The sequence below is a fragment of the Staurois parvus genome, unplaced genomic scaffold (assembly GCF_062004578.1).
Source record: "Staurois parvus isolate SC_StPar_1 unplaced genomic scaffold, SC_StPar_1.0 ptg001482l, whole genome shotgun sequence".
NCBI lineage: Eukaryota > Metazoa > Chordata > Amphibia > Anura > Ranidae > Staurois > Staurois parvus.
The window spans coordinates 769,594-784,337 of NW_028319278.1; the positions used below are offsets into that span (position 1 = coordinate 769,594).

Sequence of the window (14,744 nt, forward strand, 5' to 3'; positions counted from 1 at the left end):
TTGGAGGAGTACTTCCCTTGGAGGAACACTTCCCTTGAAGGAGTACTTCCCTTGGAGGAGCACTTCCCTTGAGAGAGTTCTTCCCTTGCAGAAGCATTTCCCTTGAGAGAGTACTTCCCTTGGAGGAGCACTTCCCTTGAAGGAGCACTTTCCTTGAAGGAGTACTTCCCTTGGAGAAGCATTTCCCTTGGGGCAGCACTTCCTTTGGAGTAGCACTTCCCTTGAAGGAGTACTTCCCTTGGAGAAGCATTTCTCTTGGGGCAGCACTTCCCTTGGAGGAGCTCTTCCTTTGGAGGAGCACTTTCCTTGAAGGAGTACTTCCCTTGGAGAAGCATTTCCCTTGGGGCAGCACTTCCCTTGGAGTAGCACTTCCCTTGAAGGAGTACTTCCCTTGGAGAAGCATTTCTCTTGGGGCAGCACTTCCCTTGGAGGAGCTCTTCCTTTGGAGGAGCACTTCCTTTGGAGGAGCACTTCCTTTGGAGGAGCACTTCCCTTGGAGGAGCACTTCCTTTGCAGTAGCACTTCCTTCGGAGGAGCATTTCCCTTGGAGGAAGTATCCAGATCAATGAACCATCCTGAGATCTCCAAAGTTCCTGCAGTTTGTCCTGCTTATAGTGAGAGACAATTCCAAGATGGTGGGAGAAGATATACCCTGTAAGGGGGAAATTACTCTTTCCTTTCTCGTCAGATACCGCTCCCTGTCATTGCTCCTACTCTCTCCCTAACATGCAGGGTTCTATCCCTGACCTAATCCAACACTGCAGCTGAGTTGAATGATGCAGAAACTGCTATTTGTGTACTTCTGCATCAAGATGGCCCCCCACATTTTGACATCCAATAGGAGATGCTGGCCAGCTCATGTTGGCTGCCTGGAGCCCATAGTAGGGGGCAAATTAGTCTCCAGTAGTTTTCCGTCAGCTTCAAGATGCAGCACACTCTCACCTTCAGGTTGGTGAACAAACTGCAACCCAACACTTCCCACAAGTGCCATTTGAGAAGCTTTGTGAACATTTAGGGTTGAGACTGAGTAGTGCCCCTGTGTCTTCATCCTGACACTTCCAAAGTCTAAAGCTACCCATACCAAGGTAAATGAGGACAAGTCAGAGATTCTACATTTACATCTCGCTCTACACTTCCAAAATCTAAAGCTACCCATACCAAGGTAAATGAGGACAAGTCAGAGGTTCTACCTCTACATTCCCCTCTCCACTTCTGAAGTCTAAAGCTACCCATACCAAGGTAAATGAGGACAAGTCAGAGGTTCTGCCTCTACATCCCCCTCTACACTTCTGAAGTCTAAAGCTACCCATATCAAGGTATATGAGGACAGGTCAGAGGGTCTACCTCTACATCTCCCTCTACACTTCCAAAGTCTAAAGCTACCCATACCAAGGTAAATGAGGACACGTCAGAGGTTCTGCCTCTACATCTCCCTCTACACTTCCAAAGTCTAAAGCTACCCATATCAAGATAAATGAGGACAGGTCAGAGGGTCTACCTCTACATCCCCCTCTACACTTCCAAAGTCTAAAGCTACCCATACCAAGGTAAATGAGGACAGGTCAGAGGGTCTACCTCTACATCCCCCTCTACACTTCCAAAGTCTAAAGCTACCCATACCAAGGTAAATGAGGACAGGTCAGAGGTTCTACCTCTACATTCCCCACTACACATCTGAAGTCTAAAGCTGCCCATACTAAGGTCAATGAGGATAAGTCGGAGGTTCTACCTCTATATCTCCCTCTACACTTCTGAAGTCTAAAGCTGCCCATACCAAAGTAGATGAGGATAAGCTGAAGATTCTACCTTTACGTCTGGTGGGCCCGGAACTCCATTAAGTTAAATCCAACTTCCCCATTCAAATGGCAAGGAGGCTCTATTATGAATCTGGGTGCTAATATCATGTCTTCTTTTAGCACTCTATATGCACGTAACTTCCCTCCTTTGTTTGCTAAGGCCCCACAGAACCTCTTAAAATGGGACTTCTATTTCTTGGTTTGAGACGATGATCTCTTTCACAATTAATATACTACCAAAATTTTTTTTTTCCGTTATCTACCCTACCAGCCAGAGTTTACTCTGCTGACCTGAAATCATTGCAACGAGGGATGTACAAGTTTATTTGGCACCAGAGGAGACCTAGAATAGGTTGCAGTGTCCTCCAAGCCCAGGTCTCTCAAGGGGGTCTCTCAGTCCCCAATCTATTAGGATGCTATTATACAGCTCACCTGCACCTATTAATCATTTGGTCCCAGAGAACGCCCCAAGCTCACTGAGTGCAAATGGAATTTGCCCTTTATTTATTGTGTAGTTTATCATGGCCTTCTAGGTATCCTCATTCTCCTCCGCTTCTACTGAAGACTATGCCGTTCTCATATAATGTGTCATTTTATTGTGGCAAGAAATAGCATCTTTGTTCCGCTCCCTCTGTTTGCACCCTGGTAGCATTAATAATGCATAATGGGTTTAACATGTATGTTTCAATTTATTTCAGAGAGTAGATATGCTTTGCACTCATAGAGATGCACATTGACCTCCAAAAACATGGTATACCGGACACAGATTTCACTCATGTCCATAAACTGCCTATCTGTTAAATAATAGACAGGCTCTTATCAAATTGCCGGGTGAGAAAATACCCCTTTCACGTGGTGGGACCAGGGGTAAAGGAGGACCACTAGCCCTATTTTTTCTCAGGCTACCCTAAAAAAAAAATCACAATTAGCATTCCAATGTATTGTGTTGCCTAGGGCAGCACTTATTCTAAATACACTCCTTCTTACAGTGTGGGTACAACCCACTGGAGGGGGATTTTTTTTTTGCCCAGAATTGGGCTTTAACTTCCAAACCCAAACTTCTAGGAAACCCTTTACAGACATTCTGGTCTCGGGCAGAACCTGTGTCACCATCTAGTGGTCAAATATCAAAAGGCTTTTTAAAAAATAAGCTTCAGAGCTTAATCTGTTCTCTTTCACATTATCTCTTTCATGTGTGCTTTATATATGTATCTTATTTATGAAATAAATTATCTAGAGATAACATAATCATGATCTATATGACCAAAGGTATGCAAAATCTCCTCCCAATTATTGGACTAAGATGCTGCCAGTGATGACTAAGGTGTTGCCAGTGAAGGGTCCTGGTAATACTCCATTATTATTATTATACAGGATTTATGGCGCCAACAGTTTGCTCAGCGCTTTACAATATAAAGGGAGATAACACAGCTATAATACAGATCAATACAAGAGGGTTAGGAGGGCCTGATCCTGGGAGCTTACAATCATACAAAGACATTGAAGACAATTGTGCTCTTCCAACATTGTGGTAACAGTTTAGTGAAGACCCTTTTCTGTTCCACCATGACTGTCCCCTGTGTACAAATCCAGCTCCATAAAGACGTGGTTTGACCAGTTTGGTGTGGAGGAAATCGAGTGTCCTGCACAAAGTCCTGACCTCAACCCTACTGAACATGTTTGAGATGCATTGGAATGCCGATTATGAGTCCGGTTTTCTTATCCAACATCAGTACCTGACATCACAAATGGCCACACATTCCCACAGATACCAAAAATCTTGTGGAATGTCTTCCCAGATAAGTGAAGCCAACTCCACATGAATTTGGTGTGGAGGAACTCGAATGTCCTGCACAGATCCCTGATCGCAACCCTACTGAACATCTTTGAGATGAATTGGAATGCCAATTGTGAGCCACATCTTCTCATCCATCATTAATACCTTACCTCATAAATTCCCACAGGCACATTCCAAAGCTTTGTGGAAAGTCTTCCCAGAAGAGAGGAGACTCTGAAAAACTGCAAAGGGAAACAGCTCCATATTAATGGCCATGGATTTGGAATGGGATGTAGAAGAGTGGCATCTGTTCTAGCTGAAAGATGGGGGCAACTCCATATTAATAGCCACGGATTTGGAATGGGATGTAGAAGAGTGGCATCTGTTCTAGCTGCACGATGGGGGCAACTCCATATTAATGGCCACAAATTTTGAATGGGATGTAGAAGAGTGGTGTCGTAGCTGAAAGATGGGGGCCACTCCATATTAATAGCTACGGATTTGGAATGGGATGTAGAAGAGTGGTGTCTGTTCTAGGAAAACGATGGGGGCAACTCCATATTAATGGCCATGGATTTGGAATGGGATGTAGAAGAGTGGTGTCTGTTCTAGCTAAATGATGGGGGCAACTCCATATTAATGGCCATGGATTTGGAATGGGATGTAGAAGAGTGGTGTCTGTTCTAGCTAAATGATGGGGTCAACTCCATATTAATGCTTTTTTGCAACATAATGTCCAAGAAGCTCTTAAAGGGGTGATGATCAAGTATTCTAAAGTTTGTAAGCTTTTTATTTTTCCTGATGCAGCAGGTTATTGGAGGTCCCACCTAAGAGCTGCTGTGCCTACTTAAAGCAACATCCTGTCAGTCCGATGTAGCAAATATTTTTCAGCCTCTTGAATAGAACAAGAAGGGCAGGATAGAGGTGTATTGGTGGAAACTAACTACACATGACACTATGAAGGAATGCTGGGAAGAATGTGAGTATAGTGGAGAAGAGCAAAGGATGTCAGGGCTGAGAATAACCTTATGAGGGTGTATCCAGGTCCCTCAATGAAGAACAGACTCTGTTATGGGCAGAACTTGGAATTCCCTGCCACAGGACATCAAATTGTTTTTCATAAGGTGACAGTTTTAAGGGAAGAAGGTGGCCTGGAACAAAAATGCAGAATTTGTAATGTTCAAGAAGTTAGTTTCATGTGTCTGCTCCTCTTTCCATAACCTTTATTTTCTTCCTGTTCTAGCTCTCTTCAACGTCATCCCTGTGGGTCTTCGGGTGGTGGCCATCCAGAGCTCGGCCTGTGGCCAGTATATTGCCATGAATTCTGAGGGCTGCCTCTATGGATCGGTGAGTATCTTCTGAGTATGAAGCCTCCAGGAAATAAATAATATGAACATGATTATGGTTCCCCACCTATTCCAATGGGAACCAAGATCTCAGGGTCTTCAAGGTTTCTTGAGATACTGATTAGGGCTTCTCAAGATGCCAATGTTAAAGAGCAATTACGGTTAAACTGTCTTCTGCAATCTAACAGCAACACCTCAAAGAGTAGACTCTGAAACTCAAGGATGTCTCAGTCAATCTGTCTCCTGGACAGGAAATGAACACTAGGCACCATGAGGCTGGGGTACAAAGTGTCTGATTCATGCAGCTATTCTTTACATGGAGCATGCAAGGGAGACATTATTGACTACTGCCAGGAAAAGCAACTTCTTCAGTAGGACCCATCACACATGCATCCTATAATTTACTCAAACCATTCTTGACTGAACAGAACACAAATTAATGTTATGAGCCATTAGAGGACCTGATGTTCCACTGCTGTTCTACACGATATTGATATCTCAGACTCCAGTAGTGAGACTTCCCTATCTGAATGCTCAGTTCTTTGACCAATACAAGCTTAGTGATAGTTTCTATCTTCCACAGTGGAGTCTCATAGAATGGCCTTCTAGAAGAGGCAAAGACACAAACTACTGCAGGAAGGTCTCACAACTGTGGGAGGGGCAGAGGCACAAACTACTGTGGGGAAATCTCCCCATTGTGGGAGGGGCTGAGACTCATACTACTGCAGGAAGATCTCACCACTGTGGGAGGGGCAGAGACACAAACGCCTGGGGGGATATCTCTTCATACGGTAGTAGGAGGGGCAAAAACACAAACTACTACAGAGAAATCTACCCATTTTGGGAGGGGCAGAGACACAAACTACAGCAGGGAAAACTTACCATTGTGGGAGGGGCAGAGAAAGAAACTACTGCAGGGAAATCTCCCCATTGTGGGAGGGGCAGAGACACAAACTACTGCAGGGAAGTTTCCCTATTGTGGGAGGGGCAGAGACACAAACTATTGCAGGGAAAACTTACCATTGTGGGAATGGGCAAAACACAATCTACTGGGGGGAAGTCCTTCCATTGTGGGAGGGGCAGAGACACAAACTGCTGCAGGAAAATCTCACCATTGTGGGAGGGGCAGAGACAAAACTTTAAAATAACACAACACAAACATAACTATTTTTTTTTATAAATCTGGAATTCAACTTTAATTTAAAATATATAACAATGTAGAAAGTGTACTCACTAGAGATACACAAACTATCTCCTGACAGCTGACCACAGATGATCTTTCCCCCTCCCCCATTCTTTCCTGCAGCTTCATTTTACAGCCGAGTGTCGCTTCAAGGAGAGCGTCTTCGACAATTACTTTGTCACCTACTCATCCACGCTTTACCGCCAGCGCAGCTCTGGTCGCGGATGGTACCTGGGCCTCAGAAAAGATGGACGGGCCATGGAGGGCAACCGGGTGAAGCGGCACAGACCCGCTGCCCACTTCCTGCCCAAACTCAGTGAGGGTAAGTAACTGACTGTATATGGGGGGATGGGGGGATGGGGAAATGGTTTAGATGGAAATTCAGCTCATAACTTTTACTTGAAACTCTCTTTCTTCCCTTCTGTCTCTGTATCTGTGGTTCTGCTCTTTCTCCTTCACCTACATTTCTACCGATACCATTCACTTTCTTTTTCTGTCCTTATTTCCTTTCTCCTTACATTCCTCCTCTTCCATTACCTCCTCTGTATAATCCTCCCCAACCCACTTACTTTCTCTTCATTTCCCATACCATGCCTTTCCTCTTTTCTCTATATATTCCCCTCCTTCCCTTACTTCTTTTTATGATTCCCCTTCCTTACTTTGTCTTCATATTCCTCCCCTTCCCTTGCTTCCTTTTTTATATTTCTACCTTTCCCTTATTTCCTTTCTCTTCATATTCCTACTCTTCCCTTACTTTCTTTTTTTTTTTCTTCCCTTCCTTACTTACTTCATCTTTTATATTTCTCACATTCCCTTGCTTGCTTTTTCTTTATTGTCCCTTCTTTACTTTTCCACTATTTTTCTCCCCTTCCCTTTTTTTCATTTTTTTTTCATGTTCTTTCCCTTCCTTACTTCCTTTCTCATAATATTCCTCCCCATTTCAATTTTTTTTATCTTTTTATTGCCCCCTTCCCTTACTTAATTTCTCTTTATATTTCTACCCTTCCTTTGTTCCCATTCTCTTTATATTCTCCTCCCTTCCCTTACTTTCTCTTTATATTCCCTCCTTCCCTTATTCCCTTTCTCTTGTTATCCCCACCCCCCACACTTACTTTCTCTCTATTTCCTTCCCTTACTTTATCTATTCCTCGCCTTTCCTTATCTATTTTTTCTTTAATTTCAACCTTTCCCTTGCTTACTTTGTCTTCATATTCCCTTCTTTCCTTTATTTCCTTTTTCTTTATTTTCATTCCCTTGCTTTTCCTATTTATTTTTCTCCTTCATTTACCTTTTTATTCCTCCCCTTCACCTATTTTTTTTCTCTTTATATTCCTTCCCTTCCCTAATTCCTTGTGTTCTATCTCATACTTCCCTTACCTACTGATTATATTTTTCCCCTTCCCTTACTCCTTTTCTCTTTTTATACCCCCCCCCCTCTTCCTCCACCTTCTCTTTATTTCCTTCCCTTATTTTATTCTTATATTCCTCCCCATTCCTTACTTACATTCCATTTTTTTCTTCTTTTCTCTATTAATTTTCCTTCCTTCCCTTACTTCTTTTTTTCTTTTTCCCCTTGCTTACTTTGTCTTCATATTCCTCCCCTTCCCTTGCTTCCTTTTTTTCTATTTCTACCCTTCCCTTATTTCCTTTCTCTCCGTATTGTTTTGTTTTCCTTCCCTTCCTTACTTACTTGACCTTTATATTTCTCCCATTCCCTTACTTACTTTCACTTTATTTTCCTTTCTTTACTTTTACTTTTTATTTCTCCCCTTCCTTTATTTTCTTTTTTTCATATTCTTTCCCTTTCTTACTTCCTTTCTCATAACATTCCTCCCCTTTCCTATTTTTTTTTATCTTTATTTTGCTCCCCTTCCCTTACTAACTTTTTCTTTATATTCCCTCCTTCCCTTATTCCCTTTCTCTTGTTACCCCCCTCCCCCCACTTACTTTCTCTTTATTTCCTTCCCTTACTTTATATTCTTCCCCTTTCCTTATGTTCTTTTTCTTTAATTTTTACCTTTCCCTCACTTACTTTGTCTTCATATTCCCTCTTTCCTTTATTTCCTTTTTCTTTATTTTTCTTCCCTTTCTTTTCCTATATATTCTTCCCCTTCCTTTACTTACTTTGTCTTTATATCCCCTCTTTCCTTTACTTACTTTATCTTTATATTCCTCCCTTTGCTTACTTCCTTTTTCTTTCATTTCTTTTTTTTATCTTAATTACTTTATCTTCATAATCCTCCCCTTCCTTTATTTCCTTTCTCTGTGTTTTCCATCTCGTACCTTTCTCCCTTTTTTCTTTATATTCCTCCTTATTTTCTTTCCCTTTTTTACCCTCCCTTCTCTTTACATTCCTCCCATCCCTTTCTTTCTTTCTTTCTTTCTTTCTTTCTTTCTTTCTTTCGTTTTGATTCCCTTCCTTACTTCCCTTCTTATTATTCCTAACCTCCTACTTCTTTGGCTCTATATTCCTTCCATTTCATTCCATCTTTTCTCCTTATTATATCACCTTCCGTTTTTTTTTTCTTTCCTCCTTATATTCCTCTCCTTCCATACTTAATTTCTTATCCTTTCCCTTCTTCTCTTTTCCTTCCTGCCTTTTCATTTCCTTCCCTTACCCTTCTTTCCTTTTCCTTTCCTCCTTTCTTGTTCCTTTCTTTCTATTGCCTTCTTTCTTCTCTTTCTATTTCCTTTCCCTTTGTCATTCCATTACCTTCCACCTTCATTCTCTTCCTGTCCCTTCCCTTCCCCATCTTTTCCTTCTCTCTGTCGGATTCTCTCTCTGATCTCCTCGTCTTTCAGTTGCTCTCTATAAGGAGCCATCTCTTCATGATGTCATCAAAAAGTCGCCAAAGAGACGTCTGAGCGCGAAGCCCAGCACGCGGGTAAGGGGTGCGCGATGAAGGACAAGGACCAGGACAGGACTAATAGGAATATTCTGGAACTAACAGCAATATGAATATGGGGTGGGGATGGGGGAGGGGGCTTATTTATCTCTATAATATAACTATGAATACTTTTGGGAATTTATACAAAATAAACTTTACTATCAGGAAGGGAAAACATGCTGCATCTTCAACTGCAATAATTTCCTAATACCTCCCGGATTGGTACAAAGAGATAACACTTTATTCCCTCCAGGCTGGTACACAAAGCTGACACTTCATACCACCTAGGCTAGTACGCAGAGCTGACACTTCATATCTTCAGATTTGGTACACAGAGCTTAAATCCTGTACCTACTGGGCTGGTACACAGAGCTAATACCTCATCCTTCCCAGACTGGTACAAAGAGCTAGCATTTCATACCACCCAGACTGGTACACAGAGCTGACACTTCATACCTCCCAGACTGGTACACAGAGCTGACACTTCTTACCTCCCAGACTGATACACAGAGCTGACACTTAATCCCTTCCAGACTGGTACACAGAGCTGACACTTAATCCCTCCCAGACTGGTACACAGAGCTTACACTTCTTACCTCCCAGACTGATACACAAAGCTGAAACTTCATACTTCCCAGACTGGTACACAGAGCTGACACTTCATACCTCCAGGCTGGTACACAGAGCTGACACTTCATACCTCCCAGACTGATACACAAAGCTGAAACTTCATACTTCCCAGACTGGTACACAGAGCTGACACTTCATACCTCCAGACTGGTACACAGAGCAGACACTTCATACCTCCCAGACTGGTACACAGAGCTGACACTTCATACCTCCAGACTGGTACACAGAGCTGACACTTCATACCTCCCAGACTGGTACACAAAGCTGAAACGTCATACCTCCCAGACTGGTACACAGAGCTGACACTTTATACCTCTAGGCTTGTACACAGAGCTGACATTTCATTCCTCCCTGGCTGGTACACAGAGCTGACACTTCATACCTCTAGGCTGGTACACAGAGCTGACACTTCATACCTCCCAGACTGGTACACAGAGCTGACACTTCATACCACCCAGACTAGTACACAGAGCTGACACTTCATCCCTCCCAGACTAGTACACAGAGCTGACACTTCATCCCTCCCTGACTGGTACACAGAGCTGACACTTCATACTTCCCAGACTTGTACACAGAGCTGACACTTCATACCTCCCAGACTGGTACACAGAGCTGACACTTCATACCACCTAGGCTAGTACACAGAGCTGACACTTCATACCTCTCAGACTGGTACACAGAGCTGACACTTCATACCACCTAGGCTAGTACACAGAGCTGACACTTCATACCACCCAGGCTAGTACACAGAACTGACACTTCATACCTCCCAGACTGGTACAGAGAACTGACACTTCATACCTCAGACTGGAACACAGAGCTGACACTTCATACCTCCCAGACTGGTACACAGAGCTGACAGTACTGCAGGTAAAATGAAACAAGAGTGCACGGGCCTAGTGCATTAATCCAGATAGACATCGGAGCTCCACTTGACACTTTTGTTTGTATTTCCAGCCCTCCACACCTATGCCCGGGAGATTTTGACATTGTTCACTCAAAGCTGACACTTTATACCTCCAGGCTGGTACACAGAGCTTACATCCCATACCTACTGGGCTGGTACACAGAGCTGACATCCCATACCTACTGGGCTGGTACACAGAGCTGACACTTTATACCACCAGGCTGGTACACAGAGCTTACATCCCATACCTACTGGGCTGGTACACAGAGCTGACACTTTGTACTTCTTGGGCTGGTACACAGAGCTGACACTTCGTACCTCTTGGGCTGGTACACAGAGCTGACACTTCATCCCTCCCAGGCTAGTACACAGAGCTAACACTTCATACCTCCCAGGCTGGTACACAGAGCTGACACTTCATACCTCACGGACTGGGGAACTCTGCATCTCAGGAAGCCTCAAACTCTGTCTTGCTGCATTTGCCATTCGTAGAAGCCGGCTATAATGTATATCTGCATTTCTCTGTATATAATGGTGCTGAACGGCTTGTATACTAATCTGCTGTGTATGTCTATGTGTATATCTGCTATGATATCCTATGAATGAGAACATATATAATATATTCTGTATATCACCGTGCATCCACTTTAATAAATGCAAATTAATCCACCAATTTTATTAATTGTGTGTCAGTGTTATTTACTGTACAATAGAGACCTGGTGATTGTGAAGTATTATGTCTTCTGTTCAGCCAGTCTCGTGATTCATACCTCTCTGCTAGAGAAGCCTGAGGGTGCATCTCCAAAGCTTCCCTTTCCACTTCTCAATTCTACTCACAGAACTACTGTATATGAAGTCCCATTTCCTTCTGAAAGCATCCTAAATACATCTATCTTCACCCCTCGATGCCTAAAACACCTTTGCCTCCTGCCCCCAGTGCCTGAAACACCACCACTTCAAACTCAAATCCCCTTCCAATCCCTGAAGCATTCATTGCCCAATACTATATTAGGCCCTTCACACTAGTTATCCTATTACTGGTCAGAACTCGCCAATGTCCAATGTGCTGGAAGAACACTTCCATCCAAAGTGTCCACATCATACTAGGCACATAAGAGACCTCCATTCCAAGTATCTAGAACATCATACTAGGGACATATGAGACTTCCACCCCAAGTGTCCTGAACATCATACTAAGGACATAGGAGACTTCCACCCCAAGTGTTCTGAACATCATATTAGGGACATAGGAGACTTCCATCCAAAGTGTCCATAACATCATTCTAGGCACATAGGAGACCTCCATTCCAAGTTTCCGAAGAATCATACTATGGACACAAGAGACCTCCATCCTAAGTATCTTGAACATCATCATAGAAGACCTTTATCCAAAGTGTTTAGAACACCATACTAGGGACTTAGGAGACTTCCATCCCACTTGTTCTGAACATCATATTAGGGATATAGGAGACCTCCATCCAAAGTGTCCTGAACATCATACTAAGGACATTGGAGACCTCAATCTCAAGTGTCTAGAACATCATACTAGGGACATAGGAGACCTCCATCCCAAGTGTCATGAACATCATACTAGGGACATAGGTTATCTCCATCACAAGTGCTAGCTCACTCTTTACAGCCTACAGGCCCATCAGGGAAACCGGCAAATAGTTTAGATGGACCCATCTCTTGTCATTGCCAACCTGGTTTCTAGAGAGTAATGCCAACTACCTTGGTGCATGATGAAGACACAATGACTCACCATCGTCTCTGATTGATTCATGTTCTTCATAAGGCTCCCAGATATAGGCCACTGACCTTAGGAAGAAACTCACTCCAAATTCTGATTTCTCTTTACTGAATGAGAATTTGCCCAACACACAACACAGTGTAATGTCTTCATGGTTTTATAAAAGACACACATAGCTAAGGTAAACACATGAGAAGCTCTTCTTGGTTGCATAAAGTTCTACCCTAGGCCCACTCTGCAACAGTCTTTAACAAGCAGTCCTCCACCTACCCTGGCCTGGCCTACTTGAGGGTAGGAAGAGGGAAGCCAAGGTCCAGTGTATTACATGGTGAGTTCTGGTGAGGCCCTTGGATTCCCATGAGGACCAAATCACGAACACCTGTCCTTTCTATCTGCTCTCTACTGAGCATAAGCTCAGACATGTTTGGATCCTTGTCTAAGCTCTCCTGCCAGAAAGCCATCACTGTACACATGTACAAAAGGAGCATATACATGTGGCTGGTGAATGCCTCAGCCACTTCAGGTACTTCTGCACCATAAATTTACACAGCGCTTTTACATATATATATATTGTATGTATCAGTCCCTAACCCTCAATGGGCATAAAATCTAAGGTCCCTAACTTGCATACATACATACATACAGTACATACTGTATACTAGGGCCAATTTAGACAGGATCCAATTAACCTACTAGAATATCTTTGGAGTGTGGGAGGAAACCCATGAAGGCACAGGGAGAACATGCAAACTCCAGGCAAGAGGTGTCATGGCTGGGATTCAAACCAATAACCCTAGCACTGCCAGGCAAAAGTGCTAACCATTTATCCACAATGCTGCCCACTATGAGTGCTGGTGCTCCTCCCTGCCTCTAGTACTCCACCACCAACACTTCTCCAACTCCTCTTGACGCCTCTGTATATATGGCCCCACACGAAGCCTTGGCAGACCCCTAAAGGCCAAACAAAGAACAACCATTCAACCCAATGCAGGGAGACAGAGCAGGGTCCTACATGCCACTGACATTCTCTTCCTCCTATGGGTCACCTACCCTCTGCAGTGCTGCCACTGCTTGTGCGTGTGTTTCAGAACATAAAACAATCCATGTCTATTGCTTACTCTGCTCTAAACCAAATGGCCCGGAGGGTGAGTAGGGACAGTCCTCCCTGCCATAAATTGCAGGAGGAGCCACGGTCAATCTCTCCTGCCCCATAAGGTAGTGCTGCTGGTGATACGGGATGCTGGAAGCCTGACAGAGCTGGTAGAGCTTCATTCACACATGCAGCAGCTCCTACCGTCCTTCTGAAAAGTGATTGACCGGATTTCAATGCAGTTTGCAGGCATTCAGGAGGGGACACTGCTGCCTCTTCAATGCTTGTTTTTTAAATTTTTGTATCTTTTTTTTTTTTTTTTTTTATAGCCAAAGGGGTTTTTGCAGTACTGTCCCATAGACTTTAACAGCCATTTTAAAATTACGACACTGTGAAGCTAAGCATCATGGCTGCAGCAGTATGCACTCACCTAAGCAACCGCTATGTCCGCCATGGAGGTGGGTAGTCAAGGGACGATAAAAACACGGATCAACTACCTGTTTACCACCCCTCTGCCACTCGTGAACCCATTCTAATTGTGTTCGATTAACAGCAGCTCCTCCTGGCATGGCAATTCATGACAGGGCCGGGTGGTCCCACCCATCACCCGTGCTGATTGGATCAGGAATGACCATGTGACCTGGGAAAAAATGCTATTTATAAAGGTATTTGGAAGGATATTCTGTTCTCTGATTCGGGAGGAAATTCCCAGCCTAGATATGTGGAAAGATCCATTGAGGTTTACAGTCCATTTAAGATGATAGCACTGAGCAGAGCGGAAGACTTTGATTGGCCCACAGGGATGACACTCCCACTTTGAAGTCCAATGTACAGGGCTTATGGGAAGATTAACATTTAAGAGATAATTCAGGTGCTTATACTGGTGTAAAATACTTTCATATTTTCTGAATGAATGATTCAATCTGTTAAAGGATTCACCTTCTACTGTAGACACATGCAAACCCCAACAATGAACCTCTCTTATTGGTTCCCTTTTGGTCTGTAAAATACCCCACTGAAAGGGTTTTGTTATAAAATAAAAATCCCAGTTGATCCTGCCAGAAATCGTGTGAGCTGAACTTCCTGTCTTCTCTGGTTGTTCGGCACTCTTATCAGTTACATTGTTCACAGCTTTCTCTGAGAGCTTCAGAACACCTCTCCTCTATGTCATGAAGATGAGAAAATGAGGACATGTTCTATAGTCCTGCCCTAGGGTGACAATGGTGCCCCTCCATAGATACAGTAGGGGGAGAGCGCTTTGTCACCCTAGGACAAGAAGTGTGTTACTGGCAGGATCACCAGTTGAAAACAAGGGTAAAAAAAATCTGAAAAACTAGAAAAAGAAAAAGAATGCAGCCACCAAATCTAAGGGAGGAA

General features: G+C 43.5%; 1 protein-coding gene across 1 annotated transcript in view; it reads left to right on the forward strand.

The window, feature by feature from the left end:
- FGF11 (fibroblast growth factor 11) overlaps positions 1–11,200 on the forward strand; it is a 49,090-nt gene extending 37,890 nt beyond the window's left edge. The window contains exons 3-5 of the mRNA XM_089662497.1: positions 4,817–4,920; positions 6,226–6,424; positions 8,905–11,200. Of these exons, the coding sequence (XP_089518623.1) occupies positions 4,817–4,920; positions 6,226–6,424; positions 8,905–9,005 (404 nt within the window). The 3' untranslated portion in view covers positions 9,006–11,200. The remainder of the gene's footprint in view (positions 1–4,816; positions 4,921–6,225; positions 6,425–8,904) is intronic.
- Positions 11,201–14,744: the final 3,544 nt, after the last annotated feature.